This window comes from Procambarus clarkii, chromosome 51 (genome assembly GCF_040958095.1).
Source record: "Procambarus clarkii isolate CNS0578487 chromosome 51, FALCON_Pclarkii_2.0, whole genome shotgun sequence".
NCBI classification, from domain to species: Eukaryota; Metazoa; Arthropoda; class Malacostraca; order Decapoda; family Cambaridae; genus Procambarus; species Procambarus clarkii.
Window position 1 is genome coordinate 12,233,213 of NC_091200.1, and position 12,089 is coordinate 12,245,301.

A 12,089-nucleotide genomic window follows, 5' to 3' on the forward strand; every position below is an offset into this window, starting at 1 on the left:
GTACCCAAAACCACCCGGATTCGTTCATAATAGTTTAGAATAGTCTATCAAGTCCTGTTTGGGGAATTAGGAACCATAACACCCACCAAAAAGGGGTGCTTGCCTCAACCACCTGAGTCGAACCAAGTCATGATGACCAGGACTACTGAATGTTGGAATAGAGTAGGCAGCTCCCATGGTAATGCCACCTGGTGGTCATCAGCTGTTACTAGGTGGAGTACAGTTTACTGCCTCAAGTCATTTGCTGTATTCCTTGCTTACTTTCTTTGAACCTTGCAGCTGTCTGTTTTGCTTCACTTTCTTTCTGCGGATTAATTTCCTTCATGAGTGTGATCATGTTCCTTGCACCAATGTGAGAGGGGGGTCAGATTTTGGCCTCTGGCCTAAAGTATTCTATTAAGGACTCACAAGGGCTGATGTAACTTACAGGTGTTGAGCTATCTCAGTGCAGCTAGCTACAAGGAGTCATCATTCAGCCCTTCTTCAAAGAATTATAAAAACAAAAATTTATCTCTAATTTTTGCATGCAAATGTATTATTAATAAGAACAAATTATGTGCTCTTTATTTTTTTGTGCATAGCCAGAGAGGCGGCTTTGACTACATAGTTGTACTTTAAGGATCAATAATAATTCTTAACATATATTGTTTACTGAAATTTAATTACTTACCACTAAATTTCTGTAACCTGGGGGAACTGCTGTTAATGAACTTCCAAATATTTCCCTTCCTCGGATGAAAGCTTTCATGATGAAGGTGTTCACTGAAATAAAATAATAACATCAAGCAATTATTGTACCTAAGTCCTTAACAATTCTTTATTCTTACCTATAACCAGATGTTACAGCAAAAAACCAGCGTTGAATGTAATGAAACGCCATTTTCTGGGTGAGACCCGGAGGCTCCCCGGAGCTTTAACGGCTGATATGCCGGACTTTGGCATCAGTCATGTGTATGGAGTTCTAGGGCCTACCGGGGACCACGGCCAGAACCTGGCCCCCTCAGAGAGGCTAGGGGAGCAATGGCCTATAGAAACCCCCGTGTGGTAGGAAGCATTCTATGTCTGCCATCGACCGGGTCAAGCATCCAGAAAGGTAAGCATTCCAAAACAAACCCCTATTCTGGTGAAAATTGCTACCTAAAGCCGAACTAGTGGATAGAACTCTTCAACAGAAAACAAGGAAACTAGTATGACGTCATACATCACCGCGCCGCTGTCTGCGCAGCTCCCCCCTCCCCAGGAGGGGGAAGGGGAAGCCCCAGACCTCCCACGCCGGCTATCCACCCATCAGTTCTGAGGCTGGATGTCAAAACACGCGAAAAACCACCGACCGGAGGGAGGGAGGGTTGCCGGGGAAGCCTCCGGGTCTCACCCAGAAAATGGCGTTTCATTACATTCAACGCTGGTTTTCTGGGGGGAGCCCCGTCGGCTCCCCGGAGCTAACTACCCACAGAGGAAGGTCAAAGGGACAGAACCAGGAGGCGGACACCACGCACCCCCCAAGGAGGCGAGACAACCGGCAGCAAACGCCAACCCAAGGCGCCACAGCCCCTAAAAGTACCGGGAACAACACGAGAACAACGAGCAGCAAGGCCCCTGCATCCATGCCCCAAAAATCCATGCCCGAAAGACCGCAAGGCCACGTCGCCCAGACGGCAGCAAGAGCAGCGAAGCCACGAACGCCACAGGCATGAGGGAAGAACACAGGCAGCTTAGCCGTAAGAACACGGCTGACCACCCGGGACACTATCACCCGCGAACCGGGAAGAACAGAACCGGATCAACGCAAAACGCACTCCGGACCCAAACGCCGTGGCACGCAAACAACAGCGGAGGGCCGCCACTGAACACAAAAAACGACACACCCCCGGCCCGACCAACGAAGCACCAACAAACCCTGGATCCCTCCAGAACGCAGCAGCCCCACCCCGCGCCAGAAAAGATGGAGACTGCTGCCACCGAACAACCAAAACGCTAAAAACCGAAGGAGCAAGAAAACTCAGCGACTCGACCCCCAGAGGCAAAGGCCAAAAGGAAAGAGCCGACGAAAAAACACACCGGAACCGAAGGGGCACTACCAACCGAGGAGAAGACAGAGCACGCTGACCAGAGACCAGGATGGTGCAAGCGGCGCACGAACAGGCCGGAGGTGAAACGACGCACAAGACAGCTGACTAACGGTGCAGAAGCAACACCAAGACCGAAAGCAAGCTGAAGCGGCTCCGCCCTGCACCGCACGAAAAGAGGCGACAGTATGTGGCAAGACGACGGCCCCCAACCCCCACCAGAAAACCAAGCCGAGAGTAAACCAAGCTAACAAGAGTAACCACCTAAGAAGGGACAAGGAAAAGGAAGGACCGCCAAAATACTCCATACTGCCGCCAAGAGAAGTACGCAGGTGGGACACCTACCACGAAGCCACCCGACCACCAACTGGAGGCGAGACCGCGAGGCAGAACATAAGCAGCCCCGACAAGGCCCCTCCGAGCCCAGGAAAGGGCGGAGCCACGGGAAGATCTCGGGCATGACCACCGAAACCCAGGCGGCACAAGGAGATGGAACGTCTGCCGAAACAGAAAAACTCCCCAAAGCATGCAAGCCTGCCAGGAGTTCAGAAACGACGGGTCCGACGCGAGACATCGCAAGACCCCCAAAAAACAACAACCGGCAGGGCAAGCTAGGAAACCAAATTAGGCGGAAGGGTCGCCGCCAGAACAGTACCCGAACCAAGGGGTACGAACAACTGCAATAGACCAAGACAAAGAAGCACATCACAGGACACAAGCTAACAAACGCCTAAGAACACACGCAGAACACCCCTGCTGCAGAGGAGGCAGGAAGAAAGAGCAGAAGCACAAAAATCCCAGGAGAACAACCAGGGGTGGACAATCAGGCAGGGACAGAAAAACCCCCACGCAATCCCCAGGCACAAAACGGCAGCAAAGTGCCACTCCACAACCGGACACAGGAACAAGGACACGCCACCGTGAAACACGGTACCAATTCACATGTGCAGCAGCAGCAACAGGCACCACTGCAACATGCAACATGTAAATAGCAACTCCCTTCTGCAAAGGCAGAGAACGGAGCAGGCAGACCCCAGAAGGGGCACATACCGCAGCCAGGGAGGAGAACGAGAGGCGAAGCACTGTAGCAAAAAAGGGCGCAAAACACCAGCACTGAAACACCGCCCAGACCAAAACAAACTCCACGGCGCATGCGCATAACACGCTGGCTGAACCGCACACCCTCTCTGCGGGAAGGAGCCAGCCAGGACTACTGCACGAGAAAAGTAGCCAAAAGAGGAAGCAGGAACAATAAAACCGGCCAAAGAAGCAAAGAGCCCAAAAAGGAGCCCAACTGGGCGACAAGTAGCCTAACCGGGCGATAAGTAGCCCAACCGGGCGACAAGTAGCCCAACAGGGCGACAAGCAGCCCAACAGGGCGACAAGGACAAGGAGCCGACAGACGTTCCAATAATGCGGGAAGTAGCGAAAAACCTTCCCGTACCCTCGAGAACACAGAAGCCAACACTAGTCCCGAAGGCACACGAAGGCGCAAGCGCACCCGAGATCAGAAGTCACGCAGAACCCCATCGAACGGGGAAACATGACGAAAACACTGTCCCAAAAAGGGGTGGGAGGAAACATCCACCCACAGGACGGAACCAACCGACACAAAGGCCAAGGAACCGAGCCCGGGGAGGGGCCGACGCCCAACAGCACGTACGACGAGTGGGGAGGAAAGACCCCACTCCGCGTAACCACAAGCCCCGCCTAGAGGGGGATAAAAACCCCCACGGGGTCCAACGGGGCCAAGGCCCCCCAAGTCAGCCCCTCCCCAGCCCCGGGAACCTAACACGACAGGCCCCGGGGCAGAGCCGTTCCCCCAAAGCCCCGGCCGTACCAAACCAGGGCAGCCGTGAAAACACTAAGGAAGGGAGCCCACTGGCAGACTCATACAACACGGCTGGAGGAACAGGCTCAAATGCCCCCAGTCACTACCCCGGAAGGGGAATTCCCCTAGACTGCCCGAGTCTCAACACAATCAAAAACCCCGCCCCAAACCTACAGACGGTAAGGAACCAGATGCAGGCAGGAAGGGTGATCCAGGGGAAAGACAAGGGGGCGTGGATGGAACCGAAGCAACCAACACCCCCAAGTCCCAAAACGAACTACAACGGGGCAGCCCTGGGGCTCCCGGGAAGGAAACCACGAGAATGTTGCCACCACCAAGGCTCAAGTGCAACGCCCCTGCTGCCCGCACCCGCTTTGTTAGCACAACTGGGTAACCGAGCCACAACGAGCAACCAAACTCGCAGGACTCCGGGTCGAAGGTGTCACCAACCCCACAGGCAGCAGACGGAGGCAAAACAGAGAGTCACCCAGAGACAAAGGGTGAGAGCAACCCTCAAACTCGCTGAAAGCGAGGAGGGGACTCTGGGGTCACATCCATCGGACCCGCGCGCCCCCAGGGGTTTCCCAGGGTCCCGAGCGTTTACTATAAGAGGACTCGCGCTCAGGTAATCCCAGGCAGGGTACTGCTAACCGGCACCCAAAGCTACCAAACAACTTTCTAAGAGCTGAACCCCCGGGACGTGTACACTCACGGGGACCTAGCCGGGGGTACCACCAGAAAATACTCAGAACACAAGGGACATAAGGGGCAAGAACGAAGGCAGACCCCCCCCCCCACCAGGTAGATAAACAAAAAGAAAAAGAAAACCCCGCAAGAGGACAGCGTACCCATGCGGAACAGAGCCGGCCGCTATGATTGGTAAAGACAAGCTGCACAGTACCCTGTGCCCCACCAGTGCAAAAACTGCCCCTTACTCTAAGGCGAACAAGGGAGACAGAACACCCGAGCACACAAAGAGCGGCCGAAAACCAAGCAGTAAACGGCCAAGCAGGGGCAGGACCCAAGGAACTTGTGGAAGGTGGCCCCAAGCCCCAAGGGCAGTACTTACAGGGCACCTAGGGAAGGGAACCCTAGGCGCATGCAGCCCGAGTACTGGAGAATCACTCCCGGCTCACACACCACCTAGAAAACAGACACCACACTCTAGGTACAGTGCTGAAACAACCACTGGAGCCGGAGCACATAACCGTTGCCTATAGCATCAGCCGAAGAACTAATGGGTGGATAGACGGCGTGGGAGGTCTGGGGCTCCCCCTTCCCCCTCCCGGGGAGAGGGGAGCTGCGCAGACAGCGGCGCGGTGACGTATGACGTCATACTAGTTTCCTTGTTTTCTGTTGAAGAGTTCTAACCACTAGTTCGGCTTTTGGTAGCAATTTTCACCAGAATAGGGGTTTGTTTTGGAATGCTTACCTTTCTGGATGCTTGACCCGGTCATGGCAGACATAGAATGCTTCCAACCACACGGGGGTTTCTATAGGCCATTGCTCCCCTTGCCTCTCTGAGGGGGCCAGGTTCTGGACGTGGTCCCCGGTAGGCCCTAGAACTCCATACACATGACTGATGCCAAAGTCTGACATTAGCATATCAGCCGGTAAAGCTCCGGGGAGCCGACGGGGCTCCCCCCAGAAATGATCAATTTAACACCATATTCAGTTTATGGATTAATTTCATGCAAAGTTCTCTTTTTAAGTATTGAGCATGTATGGACATGGTTGAATGCAACAAAAAGCACTTATAAAAGAAGAAGAGAGCAAGTTCAAGAGCTAAAGGTGTAATGAATGACTGGGTTGGTATTAACCCTTGAGCTGTGCCTGTTTATACAAAACAATCCCCTAGTGCTTGGGAAAAAAATAAAAAAAATCCTCGAATATTATTAACACACTAGCAGTCCGGCATCACTGTGTTCCTGATTGTAAATGTTCCAGGATCCCTGGGGCATCACTCAGTGATGCCTAACATGTTTATGCTCTTATGTTTTCTTAGTTTTGAGTTACAATTGTAAATTGTCAAAATGTTCATAAATGAATTTGCTAAAGTATAGGCACCATGCAAAATGTGCTTATGTAATAGATTGTGTGTATATATCTGAATACACATTTTTAGCATCACCAGCATTTTAATGTCACTGGAAAGTTTACTATTGGAGTATAGATGAGCGTCTTTACGTCATCAGACCACTAAAGTGTTAAATTAATGCATTCCCTGATCACGGGAGTGGGGGGTGGAGGCAAATCTTGAATCATTCAATCATGAATGAAAAGAGGAAATATCTCGATCACATCATAATTCACAACCATTTGTAGAACAATCACCCCATGGAGGTCGCCCCAGGTCAGGCATGGGGTAGGAGTTATTGCAAAGATATTTTACCTATTTATTTCAATGTCTCCAATTGGTTTTTTTGCAGAAATATTATTCAATAGTGTATCATTTGAGACATTTATATAATGAAATGTGTGGAACATTGGAATACTCAAATATATTCAAGTCACTAATAAACTAATATATTCTTAAAACAATTAAACATAATGGGTTTTGCTGTTCTTACACTGTATACATACTTTATATATAACTATCAACATTTTCATGCACCATTATGAACCACTAAACAGTTCTGGTGGGTGTAATAATGTTCTAACCAGTGATCAGAGTTCAGCCTAGCCCCACATGTTTTGCATGAAGTTGTAACAGGACGTATTGAATATACTGTATTATATTTTTTTCATATTTTTAATAACCTAATAACCTGCATACTCAACAAATGGTCTGATATATGAGGTATACAAGGTTATGAATAATTCCTTACATAAGTTCTAAAGGCCATTCTTATGTTGGCCAACCTGGCATATGCCACATGATATCCTCTTGATGTGCGTTTCAGGGGACAGGTCTCGTGTGAATCAACCCCCAAGTCTTTCTCACTCTCCGATTCTTGAAGAATTTCATCTCCTAAGTGGTACCTTATATCTAGCCTCCTGCTCCCTACACCTATTTTCATTACTTTACATTTGCTTGAGTTAAACTCCAACAGCCATTTGTTGGACAATTCCTTCAGTTTGTCCAGTGTGTGAGAGTATGAGAGAATGTGAGAAAATGTGTGAGGATAAATAACAAAATTAATGAACAAAACTTACTCTTCCTCGAAAGACCAGCTCCCAGGTTATGACTCAGATCAAAGGGATCTGAGAGAATGTGAGAAAATGTGTGAGGATAAATAACAAAATTAATGAACAAAACTTACTCTTCCTCGAAAGACCAGCTCCCAGGTTATGACTCAGATCAAAGGGATCTTCAATAACAATGCAGCGGGAATTCCACAATTTCTGCAATCGAGTCAATGGTGCAAACTGGCGAATTGTGACCACATTTTCCTTCCAATTGAAAGTCTCGGTGTAATAACATAACATGGATACCCACAAATGTCCTACGGACTCCTTATTCTTGCCATGATCTTTCCACACATGCCGCTGTTAAAAGAAAATAGAAACTTCAGTTACAGATGACATGAATATCCATTAAGCTAAAAATGTTCCAAAAGAGATCTGAAGAGAAAACTTACAGAGAATACATTTTAACCTACAATAAATATGCTAAATTTCTTTATATACTACAGTATATGAACAATTCAAGAGAGAAAACTTACCAGGGATTTCACATCTTCATAAAACCAAGCATTCCATCCATCAATCATTAGCCGAGGTGCTGGCTTTGAGTGATCCCACAACTGCAAATAAAGTTACCCTGAATAAGTTATCATATCCAGCCTTCTAGTATCCAGATTACATTGGTAACTGGGCTGCTTATATTGATGATAGCAGTTGAAGACTGCAAAAACTAGTAACATGGAGGATAGAATCTGCCTGCCCGCCTGACAGGCCGCCACTCTAGATGGTGGCTCAGTCAACATATGTCCAGAGACAATAAATATCACACACCCACAGATGAAACAACCTTATTATATTACCGCTATTATAATTACAACTACTGTACTACAATGTATCTACAGTATCTGTTGTTATTAATTGGGTGGGAAAGTACTGAACTTTTCAAAAACAGAAAAATGTATCATGGGAAAATTTGATTTTAGATTTTTAGTAATACACGTACAGTATTTCATATTTCATAACTCTCAAAAACATCAAATAAAATCAATCGAAGTACAATATTGGCAAAATACAAGCAGCATCATAAATTGTCATTATTTCACTAATTATCATGTAACATTCATGTGCACGCTGTTTCCTCTCACTCACCAAACCCAATTAAGTGGAAAAAATGGGATAATGATGATAGTTTTACTATTACTGATGATAATTTTCTTCTATTACCACAACCATCATTGATGCCATTACGTAACCCATCAAAATTATCCCTGCAACTCGCCACACCAAAACAACTTGGATTAAAAATAAATTCTGATTGCCTCTTCATAATGAAACAGATAACGAGCCTGACAATATTTGCTCTGAGCTTACCTCCTGCAGAACAGGGATGACAGGGGGTTTGCACTGCTGGAGAAAGTGTAGCACCATCAGGATGTAAGCGTAAGAAGAGAGAGACCCTCGGGATGCATCCCCAATATCACATAATTTGGCAAAGTACTTCATAGCATACCCAAGGCACTGAAAATTATAAACTTCCATACTGTATCTTAAAAATTAGCTTCTCTCAGTTGCTGTTATATCAAACTATATTCCATAGATGATACCACAGTATATACAAATTTAACAGGTTAAATATATGTGCAATATAATACAACAGGTCATGATAATCATCACTTTCACATTTTAAGATAAAAAATTATATGAATTATAAATTAAATACTATTAACAAAATGAAAATTTTAACACTACTTTTAGTCCAAATTAATGTACAGTAATTATCAAATCTTGAGACGCGAACTCCACTTTTTCTCTGCAGTTACTTTAGGCATGAAATCTATTGATTATAATTTTAATTTATTACATATTCATTTATAAAAAAAAATAATTGCTTGTAATGATTGGATAATTAGGTCTTCCACCTGCTGAAGTTCCATAACTTTGTATATTGTGGATGAAATGAGTGTTATAATTACTGAAATGAGTATTAAATTCATAGGAGGCAGGGCATAAAGAGCTAGATTTTACTCCCCTTGTAGTCACTGCTAGATAAGGAGCACAAGGTCTCTTTTCCTTCTCTGCACAGCATTACCACCCATCCAGCTCCCCCCCCCCCCCCTCACCACACCCTACACACACCCCAGCCACTTCCCACATTCGCTCTCAATATCCCGGACAAACAGCCACTTCTTCTAATCGCTGCTGGTTTACCCCCACCCCAAGTACCCCCCTGCCCCCCACAACCCTCAGCCAATACTAAATGAATACTGGAACACTTGATGATATATTGGACTTGTACCCAAGATTGACTATGTAATACATCTGTTATACAATGTATTGTACCTATACAATATGTAACACATCTGTTATACAAAGCATGTACCTATAACCTGAGCTTGTAAAAGCATCTTAATCACCTTCAGTGGTTAAGTGTTTAATATCACACTAGTATCTAAAGAAGCTATCTTACCTTGTCAAAGTAGGAGACACATAGGTGTATGTATATATATGTGAATATATGTGAATATATGTGAATATATGTGTATATATGTGTATATATGTGTATATATGTGTATATATGTGTATATATGTGTATATATGTGTATATATGTGTATATGTGTGTATTTGTATACAGGGTATGTGGAAGCTGGTCGGAATTGCATTTCTCCTTTGTAAACGCACATTAATGACACTAAGACACATCGAACACTGCTTATGTAGGACAGACATAAATGTGTATTTATGTTTGTAGGTTAGCTTAGCATTTTAAAAGCACCTACAATCACCTTCTGTGGTTGAGTGTTCAATAAATCACTGAATTGTATGTTTAACAGATCTCTCACCATGTCCATGGAGGACAGAAGAAAATGTATATATGCTGGTTAGCATTGTAAATGTGTGGCCACATCTTTGAAGAAAATAATAATAATAATAAATTCGGCCACTTTCCACATGAATGCTATATAATATCAGCAGTAACAGATGATTTAATAGAAAGAGGACGACAAGGAGGAGGGAGGTATAGGGGAAGATAAAGAGATGATCATGAGAAAATAATGTTTCATAATATTAGTTTCATAATATTGCATTACAAAATATACCGAGATCATACATACCAACAGTTCTGCAGCAATATTTATAAGATATACAATACTAGCAAATGCCATATAGAGTTGAAGAAGTAAGACATTTGTTGCAGCAGATGCTCACCTTCACCCTATGATCAATATTGGCATAGGTATGTAAAAGTTTGGTATTCTGCAGGGCTAAGGTGTTGTAGAGAGAGAGGTCACCTTCAAGGAAGGCTTGCCTGATGGAAAACTTGACAATTGGAACCTTTGCTGTTGTAATGGCAAACACATGTCCACACTGACGATATCTTTTCAATTTCTCTGCTAATGATTCTATGATCTTGATATGATTTATGTCCTGGAAAAAACACACAGATATACACACACACTCATTTAGATGAATTATGAATAAAAAATTATGTAAATTAAGATACAGTATGAGTTGGACAACACTCACAAGCATGAAATAAAACCTAAAACTAAGAGATGACGTCTTGTTAATTTATTTTAACACATCATAACCATATCCCTCCATTTCATGGTGCAGGCAGGAACTTAGCCTCCTCTAATATTTTCAAAGTGTAAGTTATTATGTCTCCCTCTCCGAGCTTCAAAGAGTACATAATGAGAGATTTTAAGCAGTCCCAATAATTAAGATGTTTTATTGAAAGAATTTGGGAAATAAAAGTTTTCTACACATTCTCCAGTTCAGCAGTTTCTCCAACAGCTGCACATATTATGTAGGCTTTTATAGTATACTCAATATTTTCTTAATTATCTGTACACAATACAAACACTACACTGTGTAAACTACCAATGTATGAGACGAACACAATAACATCTAAGATGAAGATAAGAGTCCACACTCCTGCACCAATACGTCAGCAACTCTTGCACAAGGCGTTAATTAACGCAGTGGCCCCATCATCCACCTTCCTTTTACACACCGTGAAAGCAAAGATGTAGATATTTGATTTTTTTTTACCATTCTTTAATTTTCCATGCAAACGTGTATATTTTTTGTGCACCAAGAAAGTGACAATTCTGATGATAGCTGTGTTAACGTTATTGAGGGTTAACGTTTTCAAAATTTATACCTAATATTTTTATTCTATTATACTTAAAGATCATATGTAATCCCTTCAGTCACTCACAAAATGCAATAATTATTTACCAACAGCAAAATCCTTAATCAAATTTAACTCAACTACATTCCATTTGTCTGTCTTTATATATTATGAAGAGTGAATTATACCTTCCTTGATAATCTATTTTGCAAAACAAATATATCCAAATACATTTTTACTAGTCGATATAATATTAAGCAAACTACCCCTCCTTTTTAGCAACATTTACCATGACAAAATTAGTGCCAAGTATTGTATTCTCTTCCATTATCATTGCCAAAATACAATATCAATTCATAAAAAACTTAAGCAAACTCACATCGCCTGATGGATTACCCTCAAAGGTCAAGCAAATGTCTAAATCCGAACGTTGGAAACCAAAACCATTTGCCGAGGAACCAAATAACTTGAGTGTCACACCACGGAAAAATTGGCGAATGTACTTTTCCAAGTCAGCAACTATTCTATCCCTGTCCTCAATTTCTTCTATACTTGGTTCAAAATCCTCTGAAAAGAAAGGTGGTTTATTAGATTATTATTATATACTTTTTTATTTTGTAGTCATAAAACTAGTTATGTTTCAACCAGCTAATTGAAGGAGAGGACTAATTGATGCAGGTTTACCTGCATCAATTAGTGATGCAGTGATGCAATTAGTGATGCATCGCCTGCAGGTGATGCAGGACTAATTTGATTAAAAAAAAATCCATCCTCCTCTTGCTCTGTAACTGTACAGTATTGTTAAATATCAACAGATAGACAGAGCGCGAGAGCATGCATGTATATTGCCCAAGTATAAATACAGACGGAGAGCTAATCTCATTGTGTCTCATCTTCGCTGTTATCTTTGTTAAATGATGATTTGAAACT

At 43.9% G+C, this 12,089-nt stretch overlaps 1 protein-coding gene across 2 annotated transcripts in view; it reads right to left on the reverse strand.

The window, feature by feature from the left end:
* The window catches only part of LOC123774531 (terminal uridylyltransferase 7), a 91,704-nt gene that overhangs the window by 42,534 nt on the left and 37,081 nt on the right, over window positions 1-12,089 (reverse strand). For both annotated transcript variants that reach the window (XM_069304012.1, XM_069304013.1), the window contains exons 16-21: window positions 11,539-11,726; window positions 10,232-10,450; window positions 8,395-8,541; window positions 7,563-7,643; window positions 7,161-7,386; window positions 671-762 (exon numbers count right to left, since the gene is read on the reverse strand). In XM_069304012.1, the coding sequence (XP_069160113.1) occupies window positions 671-762; window positions 7,161-7,386; window positions 7,563-7,643; window positions 8,395-8,541; window positions 10,232-10,450; window positions 11,539-11,726 (953 nt within the window). The remainder of the gene's footprint in view (window positions 1-670; window positions 763-7,160; window positions 7,387-7,562; window positions 7,644-8,394; window positions 8,542-10,231; window positions 10,451-11,538; window positions 11,727-12,089) is intronic.